This window comes from Trachypithecus francoisi, unplaced genomic scaffold (genome assembly GCF_009764315.1).
Source record: "Trachypithecus francoisi isolate TF-2019V2 unplaced genomic scaffold, Tfra_2.0 Contig01461, whole genome shotgun sequence".
In the NCBI taxonomy this organism is placed as follows: domain Eukaryota; kingdom Metazoa; phylum Chordata; class Mammalia; order Primates; family Cercopithecidae; genus Trachypithecus; species Trachypithecus francoisi.
This window is the reverse complement of record NW_022681433.1, coordinates 16605605-16627326: the sequence shown is the minus strand read 5'-3', so window position 1 is coordinate 16627326 and position 21722 is coordinate 16605605. Positions and strand designations below refer to the sequence as shown.

Below are 21722 nucleotides of genomic sequence, written 5' to 3'. Positions count from 1 at the left end.
CTCAGGAACGCCAAAAGCTGGAGGTACCTTCCAGAATGATTTCCTTAAAAAAAAGCTACAGTTGCAGGGTGGCCGAAGGAACACCAGATTCGGAGGTAGAAATACATGGGTACCTCCAGCTCTGCCATTCGCCATCAAGTAATTAGACATCTTTCCGCAGAGCGTTGATGAAAATGTGGATAATAACCATAACGTCCGCTTCTTAGATCAGTTGTGAGAATGATACGAGATACCAGAAGGGAGGGTATTCTTTCATCAAATGGAAAGCACTGGCCGAACACTGACAGGGAGCTGCTCTTCTTGACCTAAAAAGATGAGCTGCCCCTACCCAGAAAGCTTAATCCCATACATTTTCCTGGACGGGGTCAGAGAATCACAGTGTTGTTCTTTCTTTATTTTCGAGATGGAGTCTCGCTCTTTCACCCAGGCTGGAGTGCAGTGGTGTGCTCTCGGCTCACTGCAACCTCTGCCTCCCAGCTTCAAGCAATTCTCCCTGCCTCAGCCTCCCAAGTAGCTGGGTTTACAGGTGCGCACCGTCACGCCTACCTAATTTTCTGTTGTTTTTAGTAGAGACGGGGTTTCACTATGTTGGCCAGGCTGGTCTTGAACTCTTGACCACACATGATCCACCCCTCTCGGCTTCCCAAAGTGAATCACAGTGTTGTTTTAATCAGAGTTCCAGGCTTTTGGACATGCTTAGTAAAGAAGAACTAGAGAACAAAGTCAGAAGTGGTTGTGGACCCTGAAAATCAGGTATCCCGTATCTACCACTGTCATGTGGAATTCCAGTACCTCATTGATGGCCAGCTGCTCCCCGCCGGGCTGCAGGTACCGAGGGCTCGCCTGGCAGAGGTCCTCATAGCTGAAGTCCTCCTCACTACCGTTGTCATCCACTAAGGCAGAGGGCTCAGTACCTCCATCTGAAGAAACTAAAACATACAAGATACAAAAGGCATGATTTCAAAGACACAGCTAACAAGATTTTTTCATATGATGAAAAAAATTTGGTAATATACTCCCAAGGGAAGGTAATCATCTGTATCTTAGAATAAGAAACTGTTAGAAAATGTTTACATTACTCCAAAGTTAAGAGCTGCAGTTCAGTGTGACATTAAGTGAGAGGTGGAAAGTTAAAGAGTGTACTGCCAACACAATACCATTTGCAGAGTGAAGACCATCAGGGCATTATGTGTAATTTAGTTGGAAGTCTGTGCTCCGCCCTGGATGTTAACAGCATAAATACAGATAACAATGCTGCCAAGCAATGTGCTGGGAAGCCTGAGGAGGTAAAGAAGATGAAAAAGATGATTCAATATTCTGCTTCCATCCTTTATCTGCAAGGCAGTACTACCAAAACCAGTACATCCCAACAGTGTCTTGAGTAGAAATGTGCCATCAATCTTACTCTTCATACATATTTGAAAGGCTCAGAACTCAAAATATGAGAATGAGGAATTATACAGTACTTTTACCAGAAAAGAGAGAGAAGGATATATATGTGTGTGTGTGTGTGTGTGTATATATATATATATATTTTTTTTTTTTTTCCGAGACAGAGTCTCGCTCTGTCGCCCAGGCTGGAGTGCAGTGGTGCGATCTCAGCTCACTGCAAGTTCCACCTCTCGGGTTCCTGACATTCTCCAGCCTCAGCCTCCCGAGTACCTGGGACTACAGGTGCCCGCCACCACGCCCGGCTAATTTTTTGTATTTTTAGTAGAGACGGGGTTTCACCGTGTTAGCCAGGATGAGCTCAATCTCCTGACCTCGTGATCCACCTGCCTCGGCCTCCCAAAGTGCTGGGATTACAGGCGTGAGCCATCGTGCCTGGCCAAGAGAGATCTTTTAAGGACGATAGAGCTTTTTAGATTGGCCACCCTAGTAGTCAGATTTTCTTTCTTGGGACAATGAACCACCGTCGGCAAAGCCAACAATCTGTCACAGAGCAGTGTCTTCTTTCACACTCATGGCCTCAGCCCTCCTGTGCAAGTTCAGGGATGTCTCCATCACTATTTTTCCACTTGATCTTAGCCAAAAGGCTGAGAAGTGATGGATCACTATTTTTTCCAGCGGAATGACTGTCAGGCGCTGGGGACAATGACCCTTGTCCTTACAGGGATGCAATAAAACCCGAATACTTTATTGAGGATTTTTGCATCGGTGTTCATCAGGGATATTGGTCTAAAATTCTCTTTTTTTGTTGTGTCTCTGCTAGGCTTTGGTATCGGGATGATGTTGGCCTCATAAAATGAGTTAGGCAGGATTCCCTCTTTTTCTATTGATTGGAATAGTTTCAGAAGGAATGGTACCAGCTCCTCCTTGTACCTCCCGTAGAATTCAACTGTGAATCTGTTTGGTCCTGGACTTTTTTTGGTTGGTAAGTTATTAATTATTGCCTCAATTTCAGAGTCTGTTATTGGTGTATTCAGAGATTCAACTTCTTCCTGGCTTAGTCCTGGGAGAGTGGATGTGTCCAGGAATTTATCCAATTCTTCTAGATTTTCTAGTTTATTTGAGTAGACATATTTATAGTATTCTCTGATGGTAGTTTGTATTTTTGTGGGATTGGTGGTGATATCCCCTTTATCATTTTTTATTGCATCTATTTGATTCTTCTCTCTTTTCTTCTTTATTAGTCTTGCTAGTAGTCTATCAATGTTGTTGATCTTTTCAAAAAAACCAGCTTCTGGATTCACTGATTTTTGCAAGGATGGTTCAACATATGCAAATCAATAAACGTAATCCAGCATATACATAGAACCAATGACAAAAACCACATGATTATCTCAATAGATGCAGAAAAGGCCTTTGACAAAATTCAACAGCTCTTCCTGCTAAAAACTCACATTACATTAGGTATTGATGGGACGTATCTCAAAATAATAAGAGCCATTTATGACAAACCCACATCCGATATCATACTGAATGGACAAAAACTGGAAGCATTCTCTCTGAAAACTGGCACAAGACAGGGATGCCCTCTCTCATCACTCCTATTCAACATAGTGTTGGAAGTTCTGGCCAGGGCAATCAGGCAGGAGAAAGAAATAAAGGATATTCAATTAGGAAAAGAGGAAGTCATATTGTCCCTGTTTGCAGATGACATGATTGTATATCTAGAAAACCCCATGGTCTCAGCCCAAAATCTCCTTAAGCTGATAAGCAATTTCAGCAAAGTCTCAGGATACAAAATCAATGTGCAAAAATCACAAGCATTCCTATACACCAATAACAGCAAACAGAGAGCCAAATCATGAGTGAACTCCCATTCACAATTGCTTCAAAGAGGATAAAATAGCTAGGAATCCAACTTACAACGGATGTGAGGACCTCTTCCAGGAGAACTACAAACCACTGCTCAAAGAAATAAAAGAGGATACAAACAAATGGAAGAATATTGCATGCTTATGGATAGGAAGAATCAATACTGTGAAAATGGCTATACTGCCCAAAGTAATTTATAGATTCAACGCCATCCCCATCAAGCTACCAATGACTTCCTTCACAGAATTGGAAAAAACTACTTTAAAATTCATATGGAACCAAAAAAGACCCCACATTGCCAAGACAATCCTAAGCCAAAAGAACAAAGCTGGAGGCATCATGCTACCTGACTTCAAACTATACTATAAGGCTACAGTAACCAAAACAGCATGGTACTGGTACCAAAACAGAGATATAGACCAATGGAACAGAATAGAGCCCTCAGAAATAATACCACACATGTACAACTATCTGGTCTTTGACAAACCTGACAAAAACAAGCAATGGGGAAAGGATTCCCGATTTAACAAATGGTGCTGGGAAACTGGCTAGCCATCTGTGGAAAGCTGAAACTGGATTCCTTCCTTACACCTTATACAAAAATTAATTCAGGATGGATTCGAGACTTAAATGTTAGACCTAAAACCATAGAAACCCTAGAAGAAAATCTAGGCAATACCATTCAGGATATAGGCATGGGCAAGGACTTCATGTCTAAAACACCAAAAGCAATGGCAACAAAAGCCAAAATTGACAAATGGGATCAATTAAACTAAAGAGCTCCTGCACAGCAAAAGAAACTACCACCAGAGTGAACAGGCAACCTACAGAATGGGAGAAAATTTTTGCAATCTACTCATCTGACAAAGGGCTACTATCCAGAATCTACAAAGAACTCAAACAAATTTACAAGAAAAAAAAATCCCATCAAAAAGTGGGCAAAGGATATCAACAGACGCTTCTCAAAAGAAATTTATGCAGCCAACAGACACATGAAAAAATGCTCATCATCACTGGCTATCAGAGAAATGCAAATCAAAACCACAATGCGATACCATCTCACACCAGTTAGAATGACGATCGTTAAAAAGTCAGGAAACAACAGGTGCTAGAGAGGATGTGGAGAAACAGGAACACTTTTACACTGTTGGTGGGATTGTAACCAGTTCAACCATTCTGGAAGACAGTGTGGTGATTCCTCAGGGATCTAGAACTAGAAATATCATTTGACTCAGCTGTCCCATTACTGGATATATACCCAAAGGATTATCAATTATGCTGCTGTAAAGACACATGCACATGTATGTTTATTGTGGCACTATTCACAAAAGGAAAGACTTGGAACCAACCCAAATGTCCAATGATGACAGACTGGATTAAGAAAATGTGGCACATATATACCATGGAATACTATGCAGCCATAAAAAGGATGAGTTCATGTCCTTTGTAGGGATATAGATGAAGACGGAGACCATCATTCTCAGCAAACTATCACAAGGACAGAAAACCACACACCGCATGTTCTCACTCATAGGTGGGAACTGAACAATGACAGCACTTGGACACAGGAAGGGGAATATCACACACCAGGCCTGTTGTGGGGTGGGAGTAGGGGGGAGGGATAGCATTAGGAGATATACCTAAAGTAAATGACAGGTTAATGGCTGCAGCACACCAACATGGCACATGTATACATATGTAACAAACCTGCATGTTGTGTACATGTACCCTAGAACTTAAAGTATAAACAAACAAACAAACAAAACCCCCAAATACTGATGATTGCAGCCAGGAGGTGGAAATATAATAAGGAGAGTCCGAAGCAAGTGGCAGGATTTTAAAAAGAAAGGGATCCTCCTCAGTCAGGGAAAGGCTTCCCGGAAGAGGGGCAGACTACTCAGAACAGTGTGACGGCCCCTGATTGCGAATCGAAGGTGGCTGATACGAAGCACGCGCTCCACGGACTCCCAGCACATCTCATGAAAGACGAGACTGCGAGGATCGGGGGCACACAGAAGGGCCTCACAGGCTAGAGTTCAGCCCGGGCTGCTCTTCCAGGCTTCGGAGGAAGGAAGCCACAGGACCTAAGTAGAGTCCCCTCCTATGACAGAAAGAGAAGAGGTTTTAGGATCACGGAGGCTGCTCTGAATTCTGATCCTGCCCTTCTGTGGGCATGGGACCTAAACCGAGTGACTTCATTTATCTGGGCTTCGTGTCCTTTTTGAAGAATCAGGTGACAGAATGCATGTGAAACTCTTCGCCTCCTTGACCATAGCTGGAACTCCACAGAGAGTGCTACTGTGGTGAAGGTGTCCCGCCCGGTGAGGGCTGGGCTAATGACAGACTTTGCCAGGACGTGGAGGAAGAGCTGTTGGCGCAGAGCCTGGGGCCAGGGAGGCCAGCTGGGGAGAAAACAGTTAGTGGGAGTGGGCGGCAACAGGAGCGGCCCCAGGAAATGGCATCAGGAACTGAGATCCATGTCGGGAGGCCAAGTTCATGCCTGCAGCAAGAGATACGGTCAAGGACGTTTTGGAAAAATTCCAAGTTCCCTGGAGATTTAACAAAAAGCAGAAGTCTGAGGGAGAAGCCGGTGTGCTGGGAAGGACAGAGGGCTGGCTGAAGATTGCCCTGGGATGGTGCTCCATGGACTTGCTTTTCTCAGGGACTTGGCAAATCCATGTTTCTAGTTACTTGACTAGAAAAGGATGGGCCTGGTTTCTGACTGAAGAGTTCTTTCTTGGGGAGATGTTTTATATTTGGATCAATGCAACCTGCATTTTCTATGCACAGCTCATCTTATCCGCACTGGCCATGTGCCAGGTGCTTGGCAGACACACGTCCAGCCCCAGACCCCCACCCCCGACCACCATGCTTGGCTTCCTGCTTCCTTCATGTCTTTCCTCCCCTCCCCTCATCATTTCAGCCACACTGCTGTCAGAAGCAACCGATTCTGTAAACAGAGCCCAGGAATCTGACACTACAACAATGATAAACACGGAAAAAGATCCATAATAATGGGGGTAATCAACACTGCAGAAGTAGTATTTCACGCACCAGCATTTTAGGTCTTTCTTGCCAAGCAGAGACAGAGCTGTGATGACGAGGAGGAGTTCAAGCTCATGCACTCATGATGCACGGAGCTCCTGAAGCAGGACGGAGGGAAAGCAGGAAGGTGTGCACATGCCGCCAGCGGCACCTCTCCCAGCCCCGCCCCAGCCCCTCTCTGAGACTGTGCTCAGACCACCTCCCACCTGGCAGCCCCAGTCCTGTAAGCCTGAGCTCTGGACACAGCACCTCTCAGTGGTGCCCACTGAACTGGGTCTGTTCACGGGCCCTGCCTTTCCGATTGCTCCCCCCTCTGCCAGGGGTGTCCGTCTCAGAGAAACCCCCACATCCCAGCCACCATCACCTCCTCTCCAGAACCCTCCTGTGATTCCAGGGGAGCCAGCTGCTTACATCCATGACAGCACACACCACAGTGAGGCATGGCACATGGGTCTGCACCTGTACCCTAGCCGTGAAACCACCCAGACAGGTGCACCGGACACCGCGACAGCCAGGGAACCTTGGACCAGCTGACAATGGAAGCTGGGCGAGAGCTCTTGGCGTGCACCAAGTCAGGGTTCCAGGCTCTGAGTGCATGGTGCCAGTTACCCTCTACCCACCTCCACTCCCCTGCCTGGGCCCATCCCCAGTCTTGGTCAGGAAAGGTCAGGGCCTGTGTCTGGGAGGAAAAGTGAGCTGTCTAAGAGACCAAGAGACGGGGGTGGGGGAGGAGTAAATTCCTGGGCCTGAGCACAAAGCAAGGGGCAGAAGAAAGCACTCTACAGCCTCGGTGTTGCCTTCTGGGCCCTAGCTTTCTTACCTGCTCATTAAAGGAGAGGGGACGGCTGTCAGGGGCATGGCAGGGCCTGGTGCCTCCGGAGAAGGGAGTGCACCCTGGGAGCACGGGTGGGTGGGCAGCAGGGAGCCAGCTATGCTTGTGGGAATCCATGTCTGTCTTGCTGGCGGTCGTGTGTGGATCTGTGTCTATTTTGCTGGGGGTGTGGCTGGAGGTCCTGAGAAAGCCAGACCTGTGCTGTCTGAGAAACACATTAGAGCCTGGACAATGCGTGGTGACTGTTTGATTTTAAATGTAACTTCTGCTTCCTATGCTAGGTCAGGGTGCATACGGGCAGAGAGCAGGAGGTCACCTACCTAGTCTAGTATGCTTTGCTGGTGTGTATGTTTCGGGGTTGCTTGGGGGACGCCTTGAGGAAGCACCTCATTTTTTTCATGCGTGAGTATGTCTTAGACTCCAAGGGAAACAGCACGTAAGACAAAAGCCTTCTCTAACCCTGGAGCCTTCTCTAACCCCGCTCAGACCACGAGGCCCAAGAACTGTGCTGCTTACTGGCTGAGATATCCTGATGCTCCTGGGTGAGGAGAATATACACAAACCCTGTGTGTCTAATGCCTAAAGCAGCAGGAATCTTCCAATTTTGCAAGCACTGATCTGGCACTGTCTGGTACCAACAGCATTTTTCCTTACCAGTTTAAACCATGGTTGAGCGAAAAAAAAAAAAAAAAGTGAATCTCAGTAAAACAAAGGCATTGGGGCTTCCCATCCGGAGCAAAGCTCTGAAAACAACACTCTCTCCTCGAAGAACTAAACAGTGTTTTCCACGGGAGAATTCTTTACCATGATCTAGCTGTTGCTGTGAAAATCACTAAAGAAAGAAAAAAACCAGGTTGTATTCGTGCATAAATTCACAATTAACAGGAGTCTATTGAAAAGTGTTAGACCTTTACAGGAGGTACCAGGAGAAAACTCTCTGGACAGAGACATGGACTGGAAATACCGATGGCTCTCTGAGTTTTTCATAAATACTTAGCAAAACAGCTCTGCCGGGGGCAGTGGTGCGCACCTGTAGTCCCAGCTACTCAGGAGGCTGAGGCGGGAGGATGGCTTGAGCCTAGGATTTCCAGTCTGCAATGAGCTCTGATTGTACCACTACACTCCAGCCTGGGCAAGAGAGCAAGACTTTGTCCCAAAAGAAAAAAAGTAAAGAAAAAAAGACAACTCTGGCCAAGGTTAATCACAAGAGAGGTTTCAACAGCCACTGTTTCAACATCATGGATTAGCAGTCAGCAACACTGCGGAAGTAAGACGGCTCGAGGCGCTCACGCGTTGGCTGACTCAGTCCTGGCAGGTGAGGGGGCAGAGGCCAGGGGCAAGAGACTGGCAACACGGACGAGGGAAAGGCATGGCGCCTGGAGTGAAAATTCCCGGGTCAATGTCCTTGCTTCACTAACTTCCTAACTAAATGACCTTGGTGCAAGTCACTTCAGTTCTTTCAGCTTCAGTGTTCCTGTCTGTAAAGCAGGCATTAGCCTGTATGTTTTACCTATTCAGAGGTTATTCTTCTGCCTCTCACATCCCACGACCCACTCACTGGCAGATCTGACTCAAGTTCCTGAAGGTGTCCAGAATCTGGCTACCTCTTACCCCTCTTCCACCACTCAAGCCTGGGTCCCCTCCCACCACTTAAGCCTGGGTTCCCACCAAGCTTCGGGCTCCCTCCAGCAGCCCCTCCTGGTCTCCCTGCTGCCACCACTGCCCCCGGCAGGCCGAAGCTGCCAGAGTGATGCTGGCAAACCTAGACTGGATTGTGTCACTCCTCTGCTCAGAATCATCCACAGGGGTGAGAGCCAAAATTCTTGAGACCTTTCCCCAGATACACTGTGCCTCCCACCCCTCTCCAACCAATGGCTCCTGGCTGCAAAGACCGCAGGCACTCCTTGCCCAGGGCCAATGTTCGTGTGCCTGACAGCTCTCCCCAGGTACACACACAGTGGCTCCCTCTCTCACCTTCACCATCCCACTTAAAATCACAACCCTCACTCTTACTCTACCGTCTCCCCTGGTTTAGTTTTCTCCATAGCTTTTGTCACCGTCTAAAGTATTCTGTTCACTATCCAGAATGTAAGCTCCAGAAAGGCAGTAATGCTTGTCTGCTTTATTCTTAACTGTTGCTAACACCTAGACCCGCCTGGCACACATGGGAGCGAAGGGAGGGAGGGAAAGAGGGAGGAAGGGAGGGAGGGAGGAAGAAAGGAGGGAAGGAGGGAAGCAGGGAGGGAAGGAGGGAGGGAAGGAGGGAGGGAAGGAGGGAAGGAAGGAGGGAAGGAAGGAGAAAGGGAAGGGAAGCGAAGGGAAGGGAAGGGAAGAAGTATAGCATGTGGACTTTGTACAAGGCTTTGGGGTCAGATGAACTTCCCTTCAAATGATAGTGATGCACATTTTTTTCTTGTCTGTATTTTTCTGTTTTGAGTATGAGTCCTTGGTCGAGTTTCTTTGTTTTTTTTCACCTGTTGAATGTGGATGATAATGCCCGTCTCTCAGGGTTGTTTATACATTCTGAACAAGTACTTGTTATTGGTGTGCTCTGAGCTTCAAGTGGAATGATGATATATGAAAGCACCCTGTAAACTGAAAACAGTATAGAATTGCAAGATGTGGCTGGGCACGGTAGGTCATGCGTGTAATCCCAGCACTTTGGAAGACTGAGGCAGGAGGAGCCCTTGAGCCCAGGAGTTTGAGACCAGCCTGGGTAACAAAATAAGACCCATCTCTATAAATTAAAAAAAAAATAAAAGTAGAATTGCAAGATGTTATTTTATCAGGCAACTATAATGTGCTAGGCACTGATTTAAGCTGTGGAGGTGAACAGGCTCATATAATCCTCATGACAATGCTACATGGGAGGTACTGTCAGTTGTCCCCATTTCTAGATGAGGAAACTCAAGTCCCAGTAACACACAGCTATGTGCAGCAGGCCCAGGCCATCTAACTCTTACCCCCTGGGCGGAACTGCCTCCCCCAGCAGTGGCTCTGTTACTTGTAACAAGACAAAATGATATTAAAAACAGTCTTAGTATCCAAATCTGGGTGTTTTGCTCCCATTCTGGAGAGCAGCCGTATGTCCTGCCCTCCCCGGAGCTCCCTCACTAACGCTTTCTTCCGACTCCCAATCCCTGCTCCCAGTGGGGCCTATCAAGGACCTGATTCCATTTTCTGGTTGTATACTTTTCCCTTCACCACCCCAACCACTTTCATGATTTTAAAGTCCCTTAAAGTTAATGACTCCTGTGTCCCATAATTTCAGTGTGTTTTACGGAGTGGGATTTCTCAGTGTCTGGCGTCTAGACAGGAAGAATCTTTGCGCTATGCTTTGGTGCTTCGTCTAAGCCTGGTGGTTTTCTACGATTCCCCACGCTTACTGTCCTTCTACGTGTGGACAGGACAGGCTTACAGCAAAGGACAGATGTTTGATTTTTGTCTTTCCAGCCCCTAGCATAGTATCTGGCATGCAGAAGGCACGCAGTATGTGATTTCCAATTGAACTGCAAATTGCTGATGTGGAAACTGAGGTTCCAAGAAGTTGAGTCATTGATCAGGGCTAACACAGGGGCTGCGTCCGAACCAGGATGGGAACCCAGGTCTCTCTGACTCCCACCCCTCTGCTCATCTGAGACTGTAGCTAGAAAAATCCCTCAGCCAGTCTTCATGACTCTTGTTTCCCTCCCCAAGCCATCCTATATATTACTTCCAAGGTGAACTTCTTAAAACAGTGGTTTTATGATGTCACAAGAAATGACATGGGAGTTGTCTATTGCTTCATGACAAAATTATTCTACAGTGTATCTTCTCTGTAATCTGACTCCACTCTACCTGAACACCTTTTAAAGTGTCACATACTCTCAATAGACATTGTTCAGCTGAATTATGAATTGCTGATGGGGAAACAGCAATTTGCAGTTCAGCTGAAAAATCCTACATGTCCTAGTCCACAGTGCGTCAAAGCTCAGGCCAGTTCCGCTGGGCAGAGTTCTTCATGATCACCAGACCCACAGGCCGGTGCTGCCGCCGCCTTCACCTCTTTATGTTCCGTTCCTCACTGACTTCAATGGGCTTCGATCCTCAACTACAGATGAAAGTTAATAATGGTGACTTCTTATCTAGGGGAATTTCGATGCTGTAAAGCTATTATAAATTCTCAAAATGTATGTCACTAAAATCAGGAGAAATGAATATATTATAATAATGAAAAAGTAAATGTTGTTTCTTTCCTATGTGATGAACACATAACATTAAATTTTACCATCTTAACCACTTTTAAGCACACAGTTCCAGTTCAGCAGTGTCAAGCATATTCATACTGTTGTGTGACAGAACTTTTTCATCTTGCAAAACTGCCATACTTCTTAAACATTACTTTTCTCTTCTTCCTCTCCTGTTCCTTGGCAACCACCTTTCCACTTTCTGTTTCTATGATGTTGACTACTTAGATACTTCATATGAATGGAATCATACAGTATATGTCCTTGTATGGCTGGATTATTTCACTAAGCATAATGTCCTTGACATCCATTCACGTGTACCAAGCGTTAGCATTTCCTTCTTTTAAAACACTGTATAATATTCCATTGTTTGGCAGCACTTCTACTGATTTTTAAAAAAGGAAAAAAAAAAAAAACCCAAAATATTCCATTGTGTGTATACACACCACATTCTGTTTATCTGTTTGTGGGTAAACATGTGGGCTGCTTTTTGGCTAATGTGAGTAATGTGCTACCTTCCTGAGACCCTGCTCTCAATTCTTTAGCACACTGGATCAAACGGTCATTCTAGTCTTAATTTTTTGAGGGCCCTCCGTACTGTTTTCCACAATGGCTGCATCATTTCACATTCCCACCAACAGTGCAATTTCTCCACATTCTCACCGACTGTAGTTTCTTTTGTTGAAAAAACAAGTGTGGAAAAACATTTTTTGGGGGAGGGGTGGGGGACAAGGTCTTGCTCTGTTGCCCAGGCTAGAGTGCAGTGGCACGATCTCGGCTCACTGCAACCTCTGCCTCCAGGGTTCAAGCGACTCCCCTGCCTCAGCCTACCAAGTAGCTGAGATTACAGGTGTGAGCCACCACATCCGGCTAATTTTTGTATTTTTAGTAGAGATGGGGTTTTGCTATGTTGGCCAGGCTGGTCTCAAACTCCTGACCTCAGGTGATCCACCTGCCTTGGCTTCCCAAAGTGCTGGGATTACAGGCGTGAGCCACTGCACCTGGCCCAAAAAGCCATTTTTGAAAACGATCTTGTACACAAGAAGCAAAGACTGCTCCAAATTGAAATCAGTTTTAAAACCCCAAATGCCTACATACAATCAATCTGAGAGTAGACAGAGCAGGCTCTTTCGACGACACTTCCCGCAGCGTCCGTCAGGTAGAAGGAGCACGTCCTTCATCGTCAAAACTGCGTGCTGACCATCAGCCCCTCTCTGACTGGGGACCATTTCAAGAGAACACATCTGTTCCACAGAGTACTGTCAATTCCAAAAATGTAATCAAGTGAATTTATAATGGTCTTGTTCAATATTCATGGTTAACCATCACTCCCAGAAACACTGCCCTCTGGGGGCTCCTGACTCCTGAGGCCGCAGCGGTCCTTCCCCAGTCCATCCCTCACGCTAACGTCTCATCTTCCTCCCCATTCCTGCTTTCCTCCTGGCTGCAGCTGTCGGGGAGTAGAACGCCCCAGTCCACATTTTCAGCCCTGGCCAGTTACAGCTTTAGGGACTACTACAGAGAACAACGTGGTAGCCATACGGGAGGTGTCATTTTGTTTTAAATCAGAAGGACTGTTACAAATACAGTTAGAGAAGACATCAGGAAAAAAAAAGCCCCTGACTTATAAGTGGGGGAGGGTAGTCCTGGTGAGGGTGTGGTAACAGGGTGGAGGTTGAGGTGTTTTGTTAAAGGAAAGGGAGGTGAGATCTAACACAGCCCTTCAACATCAGGCACTTGACAAGGAGGAGATACAGATTTTAGCTATTTTCATGAGGCAGTCTCCAACACTGCCTAGCTAATGAGCAGCTGGTTCCTGGCCAGCATCTCCCACCCAGCATTAGTCCTTGGTGGGGAACTTCCCCTCCCTTGACTTCAGGGAAATTCCCCCACTCTTAAAATAATCTGCTAAAACCATGTATTTGAGAAAACCTCTCGCTGATCGCTCAGACTTCCTCAGAGTTAAGATAAGCCATTCTGACTTCCCATCTTAAAAACGGAAATGGCCAGCCCAGGCGGGCGGCTCGTGTTCACAGCCGGGAGCAGCTGTCATGGGCTGCTGCTCCGTGGGCTGAAACCACGGGTGGACTCCAAGAGCTCAGACCATGGAGATGCACACAGAGGGATGAGCTGGGTCACAGGAACTGACAATGTCAAAACATGATGCACGACTTCAGGGTCCATCCCCCTTCAGTGGTTCCCAAACACCCAGGGCCTGTGGCATCTATTCACATGGAAAACGTTTAGAAAAATCAAGAGCCTCCCTGCCCTGGGCCACTGAGTCAGGCTGGGTGGTGGGGGTGGGAAATGTATGCTGAGAATTTGTTTTGAAAAGCTCCTCAAATGATTCTGACACCTGGAAAAATGTGGGAACGACTGGACCTTCAGGTGAAGCTTACTTAAACCACACCACAGGCTCAGGTTGTTCTAGGACATAAGCCTTTTGTTGCCTGTCCATGCAGCAAGCCACAAGTTGCAGGCAATGGATTCTGAGCATTGGCTGGAAACCTCTGCGTTAGCCAATCTGTATCATAGAGCGTTCCTTGTTCCAATGAACAGGACAAAATCCTTTCATCCATCCACGCTGACCTCTTCACCTGCAGCAACTTTCCCACCCGAAAGAGCCCGTCAAATTCTGGCCCATCCTCCAAAAGTTTAACCACTGGCCGGGTGAAGTGGCTCAGGCCTGGAATCTCAGCACTTCAGGAGGCTGAGGCAGGAGGATTGCTTGAGGCCAGGAGTTCAAGACCAGCCTGGGCAATATAACAAGATCCCGTCTCTATTTAAAAATAAACTTGAAGAAACAAAAACAAACCAAACAAACAACAAACAAAAGTTGTAACCATCATTGCTTGGTGACGGTTCCAGGACTTACTTTTCAGCTCCCTGATCCTCTGTCATAACAATATCTGCCTTTGATGTTCTAGAAACATGTTAGACTAACCTCTTTTAAAATATGCATCACATTTATATTATTGTTATTATTAAGTTTGTATCTGTCCCTTTATATCCTCCCCCTACTCCTATCCTAGCTATGACTTTCTCAAAGACAAGGAACATGCTTAACAGTCAGTGTTGGGTGACTGAATTAAAGTATGAAATATGTTTCATGCTCCAGAATGTAAAATGTTACTGTTGGAAAAATCACTAGCATATCCAATCTAGACTTTCAAGCCATTCTTCATAAATAGTATTTTTCAATCTTTTAAACATGTGGACAACAGTACGATCAAAAGGCATCTTAGAAGTTGACATATTAACGCTCACTGATAATGTTATTAATGTCTAAGGAGCTTTTAAAAATCATTCTCCCGATGTACAGCTTCACATCAGTATGCAACGTAGTGCCCTGCACCCTGGGCAGCCAACATCCCATTGGCTCCAGACCCCACAACCAAGCCAGCAGCTCCACTCTCTCCTGCTCTCAAAACCCAGCCTCTGTCCTGTCTCCAGTTCCGAGCTGGGGCGTTGGCTCTGGGCTTCCTTCTGTCTTGCGGTAAAGCTCTTAGGTTTTACCTCTGGCTTGTCCCACAGTGTCTGTCTTCTGTTCTTAGCCAGGAACTGCTTGTTCTGGGGCTGCTGGCTCTGAGCACGGCTCCTCCCGTCCATTCTGGCTGACACCTGCCGATCCATCCTGGGACCTCTCCTCTGCTCCTCCGCTCCCTGACAGCTCTCTGGGCCGGTGTCTCGTCAGCCCTCCCAGTTTCTGACGGCTGCCCAGCTGGCTGGACGGACCTGAGCAATCACCCAACTGGCTTCCAGGCGTCTTAAAGTGCACCAGGCACTGCGCTCAGCACTGGAATAAATCCTCTTGCGAGCCTCACAAGCATCTTGGAGTGTTGCTGTCTGGTTATGAAGATGGAACCTGTGGCTCAAAGAGGTTAGGTGACTGTCCCCAAGTTGCGGGGCTGGACTCAAAGCCAGGTGTGTCTGCCAGCAAAGCAATCCTGCTCTGAGCCTGTCTCAAGCTCGGCTTCAACTCACACTGACAGGAGGACAGGACAGGACAGCACAAAACAGCAGACAACCCACACACCCGCCCTCCCTGACATGGCGTCCTCCTGGGAGCCACTAGGCTGTCCCTCAGGGTCTGTCAGAGCCCCACAACACCTCCCCTGCCCCCTCAGGGCTCTCAAATGAAAGAAAACCCACCACAGGTAAGCTTTATTATTTGTTTTAAATATGGTGCTTGTTGTCATTTTATTACATGTATTCGCTCAGTATAGCGCATATAGGAGTGGCAGCAGTTTTCGCAGTGCACGGACCGAGGCCCCTCTCAGTGAGGCAGGCGAGGGACTGCTGCAGAGGGTCAAGGCCGCAGAGGGCAGATTCTGGGATGCTATTTCTCCAGCAGCACCGAGGGAGCACCGCTCAGAGCTGGAGGCTGGGTCGGGCTCCCCTCGGCCTCCACTCTGTGGAAGGGGGTGGAGGAATGCTGGAGGACAGCTGGGGGCCACCCGCCGCCGCCCCTGCCCGTTCAAGCTGGCTGCGCTCCCCGCAGGAATGAACACACCCCTGCTCAAGGCCATGGGTGCAGGAACCCTGGGAGGGAGCACCGGCACGTCCGCTTCCTCCACCCGGGTCTTGCCAGTGCCGTCTTGCTAGCGTTGCCGAGCGCTCTCACTCATGTGGTCTGTGTTCTCAATATAGAAATCGCAGGGCAACTTTTTTTTTCTTTTTTCTAAATTTTGGCTGGTAAAGTGGAGTACACGCCAGTCTTGTTTTGATAATCCACTAGACACAGAAGCCGTAACCACATCCCTGCTTTCTCTCTGCCAGGACAGAAACCAATCAAAACAAGGAAGAAAGCACAAACTACAAACTGCACTGCTCTGACAGGCCCCAGGCTGCCTCGAGCTGCCATCTACGTTCCCATTCATTTCAGGCGAGGCGCTGGCGGCTATTTAGGGCGAAAACAGAGACAAGATCTGTTTCTAAAGCATCCTATTGTATCCATGTAGTGCAGCCAGGGAAAAGTCTGTCTGTGAAGTCTTGTTTTTTCTTACTTCCTTTTAAGAATGTGAGGATTAGAGTTTACGGCTTCCTAGTGTGAGAGTAGACCGTTTCTTTCACATTTAATACTCCAAAGAGTCCAGTTGACAATACTCACAGAAATACTAAAAAGAAAGCAGGCGATAAGGCACAAAGCAGTAAGCAAATACTGCGTAATGTCACTTTTGAAAACAGGAAACTATTTTTCAAAGATCAGTTCACAGTCTTAAACCTCACACATCCTAAATTAGCAAGAAACATTTTTATACACCCCAACAATATACTCTTGAATAAAGGAATTTCATGGAATAGAAGCAAAAACCAGTAACAATACCAGCAGCAAAACCCAGATCCCTTACTCAGGAAGGATGGTTCAGGCTTGATTCTTACGATTTTCTACTCCAGACAAGCAACTGTGCCATAAACAAAACCAATTCCTTCAACTGACTATGTCCACAACTAAAACTATCCTCAGTACCCTTTACAAGAAGAATGAGCTTTTCCCCACATGCTCACACCTGACAAGCAGCAGAGAGAGAGTGAGTGAGTGAGAGAGAGAAAGAGAGAAAGAGAGAGAGAGGAGAGAGAGAGAGACAGAAAGAACGAACTGCAACTTGGGAAGGAAACAGCTGAACCAGCATCATGTCACAGTACAACAATCCATTCTCTGCACACATACCCAAGTGAAGGCTTTCCAGACTCCAGAATCTTGCTATCTCTCCTCTAGCTACCATCCTTCTGTTTGGAAAACGGCAACCTTCAGAGCAGGACCGGGGTGTGACTGAGGAGCCGGTCCCCAAGCATCACCGAGGACTGCACAGGCTGGCAGCTACGGGAACCGCAGAAATCGCTTATTCACTGCTTTGACGCTGTGTGCGTTCCCAGCCAGAGCCTGCCCAGAAACTGACAGCTGGCTCCACACTCCATGTGACCAAGGGCTAGTGGCTACAGTGACATTGCGGGGGCCTTCAGAAGAAACTTCTAATCTAAAGCAAAACCTATACACACCAAAGCCAGACACACTCACAAGCCATCAGGTGCTGTTGAGAGCCTTCAGTGAAGGTAGGAGAAATGGTATGTGCTGCTTTTAACTACAAACCCTAAACCTGAGTTAAACTTTCAGAGAGCTTTTCAAAAGGTATTTATTTCACAAGAAAAAAGCACTGGGGTCACTTAGTTCAAAAATACAGTTAGGATTTCACACCGTGGTATGACAAAAACTTGAGTTATGACATTATATTGTTAGCTATAAATTCATGAAATCCCTTTAAAAGAGTGATTTTGTTCAGAAGGTATACATGTAAAGGCTACATGCAAAGTTCTCTCCAGGTAACATATTCTGGGTTGTTTTTATTTCCTCTATACTCTTCTATACTTTCCAAATTATCTACGACGAGCAAGTCTGTCTTTCGTATTGTGAAATGACTGTTAACAAAGAGTGAACTTCCTTCCATTTCCCCATAAGCAGAAGACACTGCTTTTTTAACTTTATGAACAATGAGATAATATATATGCAAAGTAGTGACCTCATAGTAACCTCTTAATAAATGCGGGTTTAAGCTGGGCCTGCTGGCTCATGCCTGTAATCCCAACTACTCAGGAGGATGACACAACAGGATTGCTTAAGCCCAGGAATTCATGACCAGTCTGAGCAACACAGCAAGACCCTATCTCTAAAAATTAAAAACAGGTCTGGGCAAGGTGGCTCACACCTATAATCCCAACACTTTGGGAGGCCAAGGAGGGAGGATATATTGAGCTCAGGAGTTTGAGACAAGCCTGGGCAACATAGCAAGGACCCGTCTCTACTAAAAAAAAAAAAAAAATTATATTAGCCATGCATAGTGGCATGTGCCTGTGGTCCCAGCTACTCAGGAGGCTGAGGTGGGAGGATTGCTTGAGCCCAGAAGGTGGAGGCTGCAGTAAGCTATGATCATACCACTGTACTCCAGCCTCGGGGACAGAGTGAGATCCTGTCTCTAAAAATAAAAATAAATAAAAATAAAAAATTAGCTGGGTAGAGTGGCACACGCCTGTGATCCTAGTTACTTAGGAGTCTGAGATGGGAAGATCACTTGGGCCCAGGAGTTCGAGGTTGCAGTAAACTATAATCACACCACTGCACTCCAGTGTTGAGTTACAGAGCTAGATCCTGTCTCTAAAATAGATCCATCCATCCATCCATCCATCCATCCATCCATCCATCGGGGTTAAACAAGTGATAGTGCCAATTAGTAAAATGCAGGCTTTACAGTGATGAGCTTTGGAGTCAGACTGCCTGTGTTCAAAATCTGCTTTCCCATAACAAAATCAGGGAAAGTTTCCAAGTCTCCAGGAAGCTCACTTTCCACATCTGTGGAGTAGGGATAACCGGACAGTCAATAATCCTCACAGTTAACCGAGAACATAGTCCAGTGTTTAGAGAAGCACTGGCTCTTGACTGGGGATTAGCCATCATGCTGCTGCTGTTGCTCCAAAAAACCTGTGATCCCATAATAACATGTTAGTTCCCAGAGAAATCACAGCATGAACTCAGAATGAAAAGCTGGATGATTAGTCATAACACACATGTTGACTATACCCGATATTGTAGGCTTTTCTTATCCTCAAATAACTGTGGCTATTTCTATTGATCTGGTGCATCCCACGCTTAAATGCAGGTAAGGACAGTTTTCTGGGAAACTCGTAGCCTTAGTTACCCGCACTACAAGTGAAACACACACAAGATCACACAAACTCTTATGACCACATCAGCTGGAAATCTTTCTCTTACAGAAATTTTATTCATTTTATTTTGAGATGGAGTCTCGCTCTGTCACCCAGGCTGGAGTGCAGTGGCGTGATCTCTGCTCACGGCAACCTCCACCTCCCGGTTCAGGTGATTCTCCTGTTTCAGCCGAGTAACTGGGATTACAGGTGTGCACCACCACACCCAGCTAATTTTTGTATTTTTAGTAGAGATGGGGTTTCACCATGTTAGCCAGGCTGGTCTCAAACTCCTGACCTCAGGGGGTCGGCCCACCTCAGCCTTCCAAAGTGCTGGGATTACAGGCATGAGCCACGGAGCCCAGCCTCTTACAGGTATTTAAAAAGATGATTTAAAAGAGGCAAATATTGGCCGGGCGCGGTGGCTCAAGCCTGTAATCCCAGCACTTTGAGAGGCCGAGACGGGCGGATCACGAGGTCAGGAGATCGAGACCATCCTGGCTAACACGGTGAAACGCCGTCTCTACTAAAAAATACAAAAAACTAGCCGGGCGAGGTGGCGGGCGCCTGTAGTCCCAGCTACTCGGGAGGCTGAGGCAGGAGAATGGCATAAACCCGGGCGGTGGAGCTTGCAGTGAGCTGAGGTCCGGCCACTGCACTCCAGCCTGGGTGAGAGAGCGAGACTCCGTCTCAAAAAAAAAAAAAAAAAAAAAGAGGCAAATATTTAAGATGTTTAACAGACAATTCATTCAATAGAGGCACATTCACAATAAAGGTGGTAGTTTATTAAATTATAGACTCAAAAAGACTCCTTGATATTGTTTTCCACAGCAGACACTCTCTCTCTCATGTAAAGTCTCCTATGTATATCTCATGGAATACTAGTTGCATACTGTGCTCCAAGGAAATAGTCTGAAAACCACTGTATATTGTATCTACTTCTTGGACATCTTACAGGATTCATCAGTAATCACAGGCTCTAAGAAGTTCGCACTGACGGCTGTGCCATCTTGTTTCACACAGAATTTAACAATCGTGTTTGGCCATGATGCTCTCTTTTCACGACAACACATATTACTACACCAAAAGAAGGTATCCTCTGGCCTTGCTACTCATAGTCGGGCCGATGGACCAGCAGCATCAGCATGACCAGGAGCTGGTGAGAAATTCAGATTCCTGGGCCCTGCGCCAGGTCTGTAGAATCAGAATCAGCATTTTAACAACATCCCAGGTGGCTCAAATGCACATTCATACAACCTACTTGGAGAAGCACTGCCATGAGGCAAAATCTGGAATATCAATATCTTTTCTCATGAACTGAGAAACTAGCGAGACCACGGAATGAATGCCTGGGTTTGAGCTTAGTCATTCTAAGGTAAAATGCAAAATACTCAGATACAAAACAGCAGAAAGTAGGAATTAATTCTCAAGGTTATCCATCCCAACAAAGCCTAAATTCTAGAAGGAGGCAAATAAAATCCAGTGTTTTCATTCTCTATATAAAATTTTTGTTGTTGTTGTTAAAATCATTAGTTTTCAAAAAGCTCTCTTGGCCTCATTTCTTAGAATTTGGTAGGGTCTGTTTGTTCACTTTCACTTTTCATTGGCATCTGGTACAAAAGGATAGTTTCTGTTTCCCAAGCACTTTCAATCCAGAGATGGGGTCAGGACACTAGACTAACACGCGTGGGATTATAGGATCTTAAACCAGAGGCATTCACTAGACATTATTGTGCATGCAAAACAAAACAAAAAGAAGGAAAACAAGTAAATAAATAAAGACTGCCTTGAAATGAGGCATCTTGGCCAGGCGCAGTGGCTCAAGCCTGTAATCCCAGCACTTTGGGAGGCCGAGACGGGCGGATCACTAAGTCAGGAGATCGAGACCATCCTGGCTAACACGGTGAAACCCCATCTCTACTAAAAAAATACAAAAAACTAGCCGGGCGAGGTGGCGGGCGCCTGTAGTCCCAGCTACTCGGGAGGCTGAGGCAGGAGAATGGTGTGAACCCAGGAGGCGGAGCTTGCAGTGAGCTGAGATCCGGCCACTGCACTCCAGCCTGGGCGACAGAGCCAGACTCCATCTCAAAAAAAAAAAAAGAAATGAGGCATCTGCTCAAAGGATGTGACCCAACAACCCTTTGATGTCCCCACCAGCTCGGATATGGCCCCATTACCAAGCACTACAGGACAGGTGCTAGATGGAGGAGCCCAGGGAACAGAGTCACACTATTCTGTGGCAAAGGACAACCACCAACTTTAGGAAATGGGCTCAAAGATGGGCACATCAGCCAGCCACCCTTCTAAGATGGTTTTGGAAGACGTTATACTACTAATGTAGAAAGGGTCATGACAGAACAAGGAGCTGTGACTTTTAGCTTAAATTTTTTTTTAGTGATCAGAGCCCACATTTACCAGATTAAAAGAATGCTACAACAAAAACCTAAACCATAGTTCAAGGAAGTCTTGAAATCCTGGCTGGGCATTGGTGGCTCATGCCTATAATCCCAGCACTTTTGGGAGGCTGAGGTGGGAGGATCACTTGAGACTGAGAGGTTGAGGCTGCGGACAGCTGAGACTGTACCACTGCACACCGGCCTGTGTGACAGAGGGAAGCCCCGCCTTGAAATAAAAAAAGGAAAATCCAACCCCCAAATTAA

At 46.5% G+C, this 21722-nt stretch overlaps 1 protein-coding gene and 1 long non-coding RNA gene across 6 annotated transcripts in view; one reads left to right on the top strand and one right to left on the bottom strand.

The window, feature by feature from the left end:
• The window catches only part of SPATA13 (spermatogenesis associated 13), a 157576-nt gene that overhangs the window by 23266 nt on the left and 112588 nt on the right, over window positions 1–21722 (bottom strand). For 2 of the 4 annotated variants that reach the window (XM_033236608.1, XM_033236599.1), the window contains one exon: window positions 793–929. In XM_033236608.1, coding sequence (XP_033092499.1) covers window positions 793–929 — 137 coding nt within the window. Of the gene's footprint in view, window positions 1–792; window positions 930–14880; window positions 15020–17035; window positions 17226–21722 lie in introns of those variants that run through there. The other 2 variants (XM_033236617.1, XM_033236626.1) reach the window with 2 other exon arrangements.
• Window positions 15398–20867, top strand: LOC117098290. 2 transcript variants are annotated; one of them, XR_004443311.1, is made up of 3 exons: window positions 15398–15521; window positions 16762–17418; window positions 20086–20867. It is a non-coding gene; the product is annotated as an uncharacterized LOC117098290 (long non-coding RNA). The 2 variants fall into 2 exon arrangements; XR_004443313.1 differs by having other exon boundaries at window positions 15399–15521; window positions 17084–17418.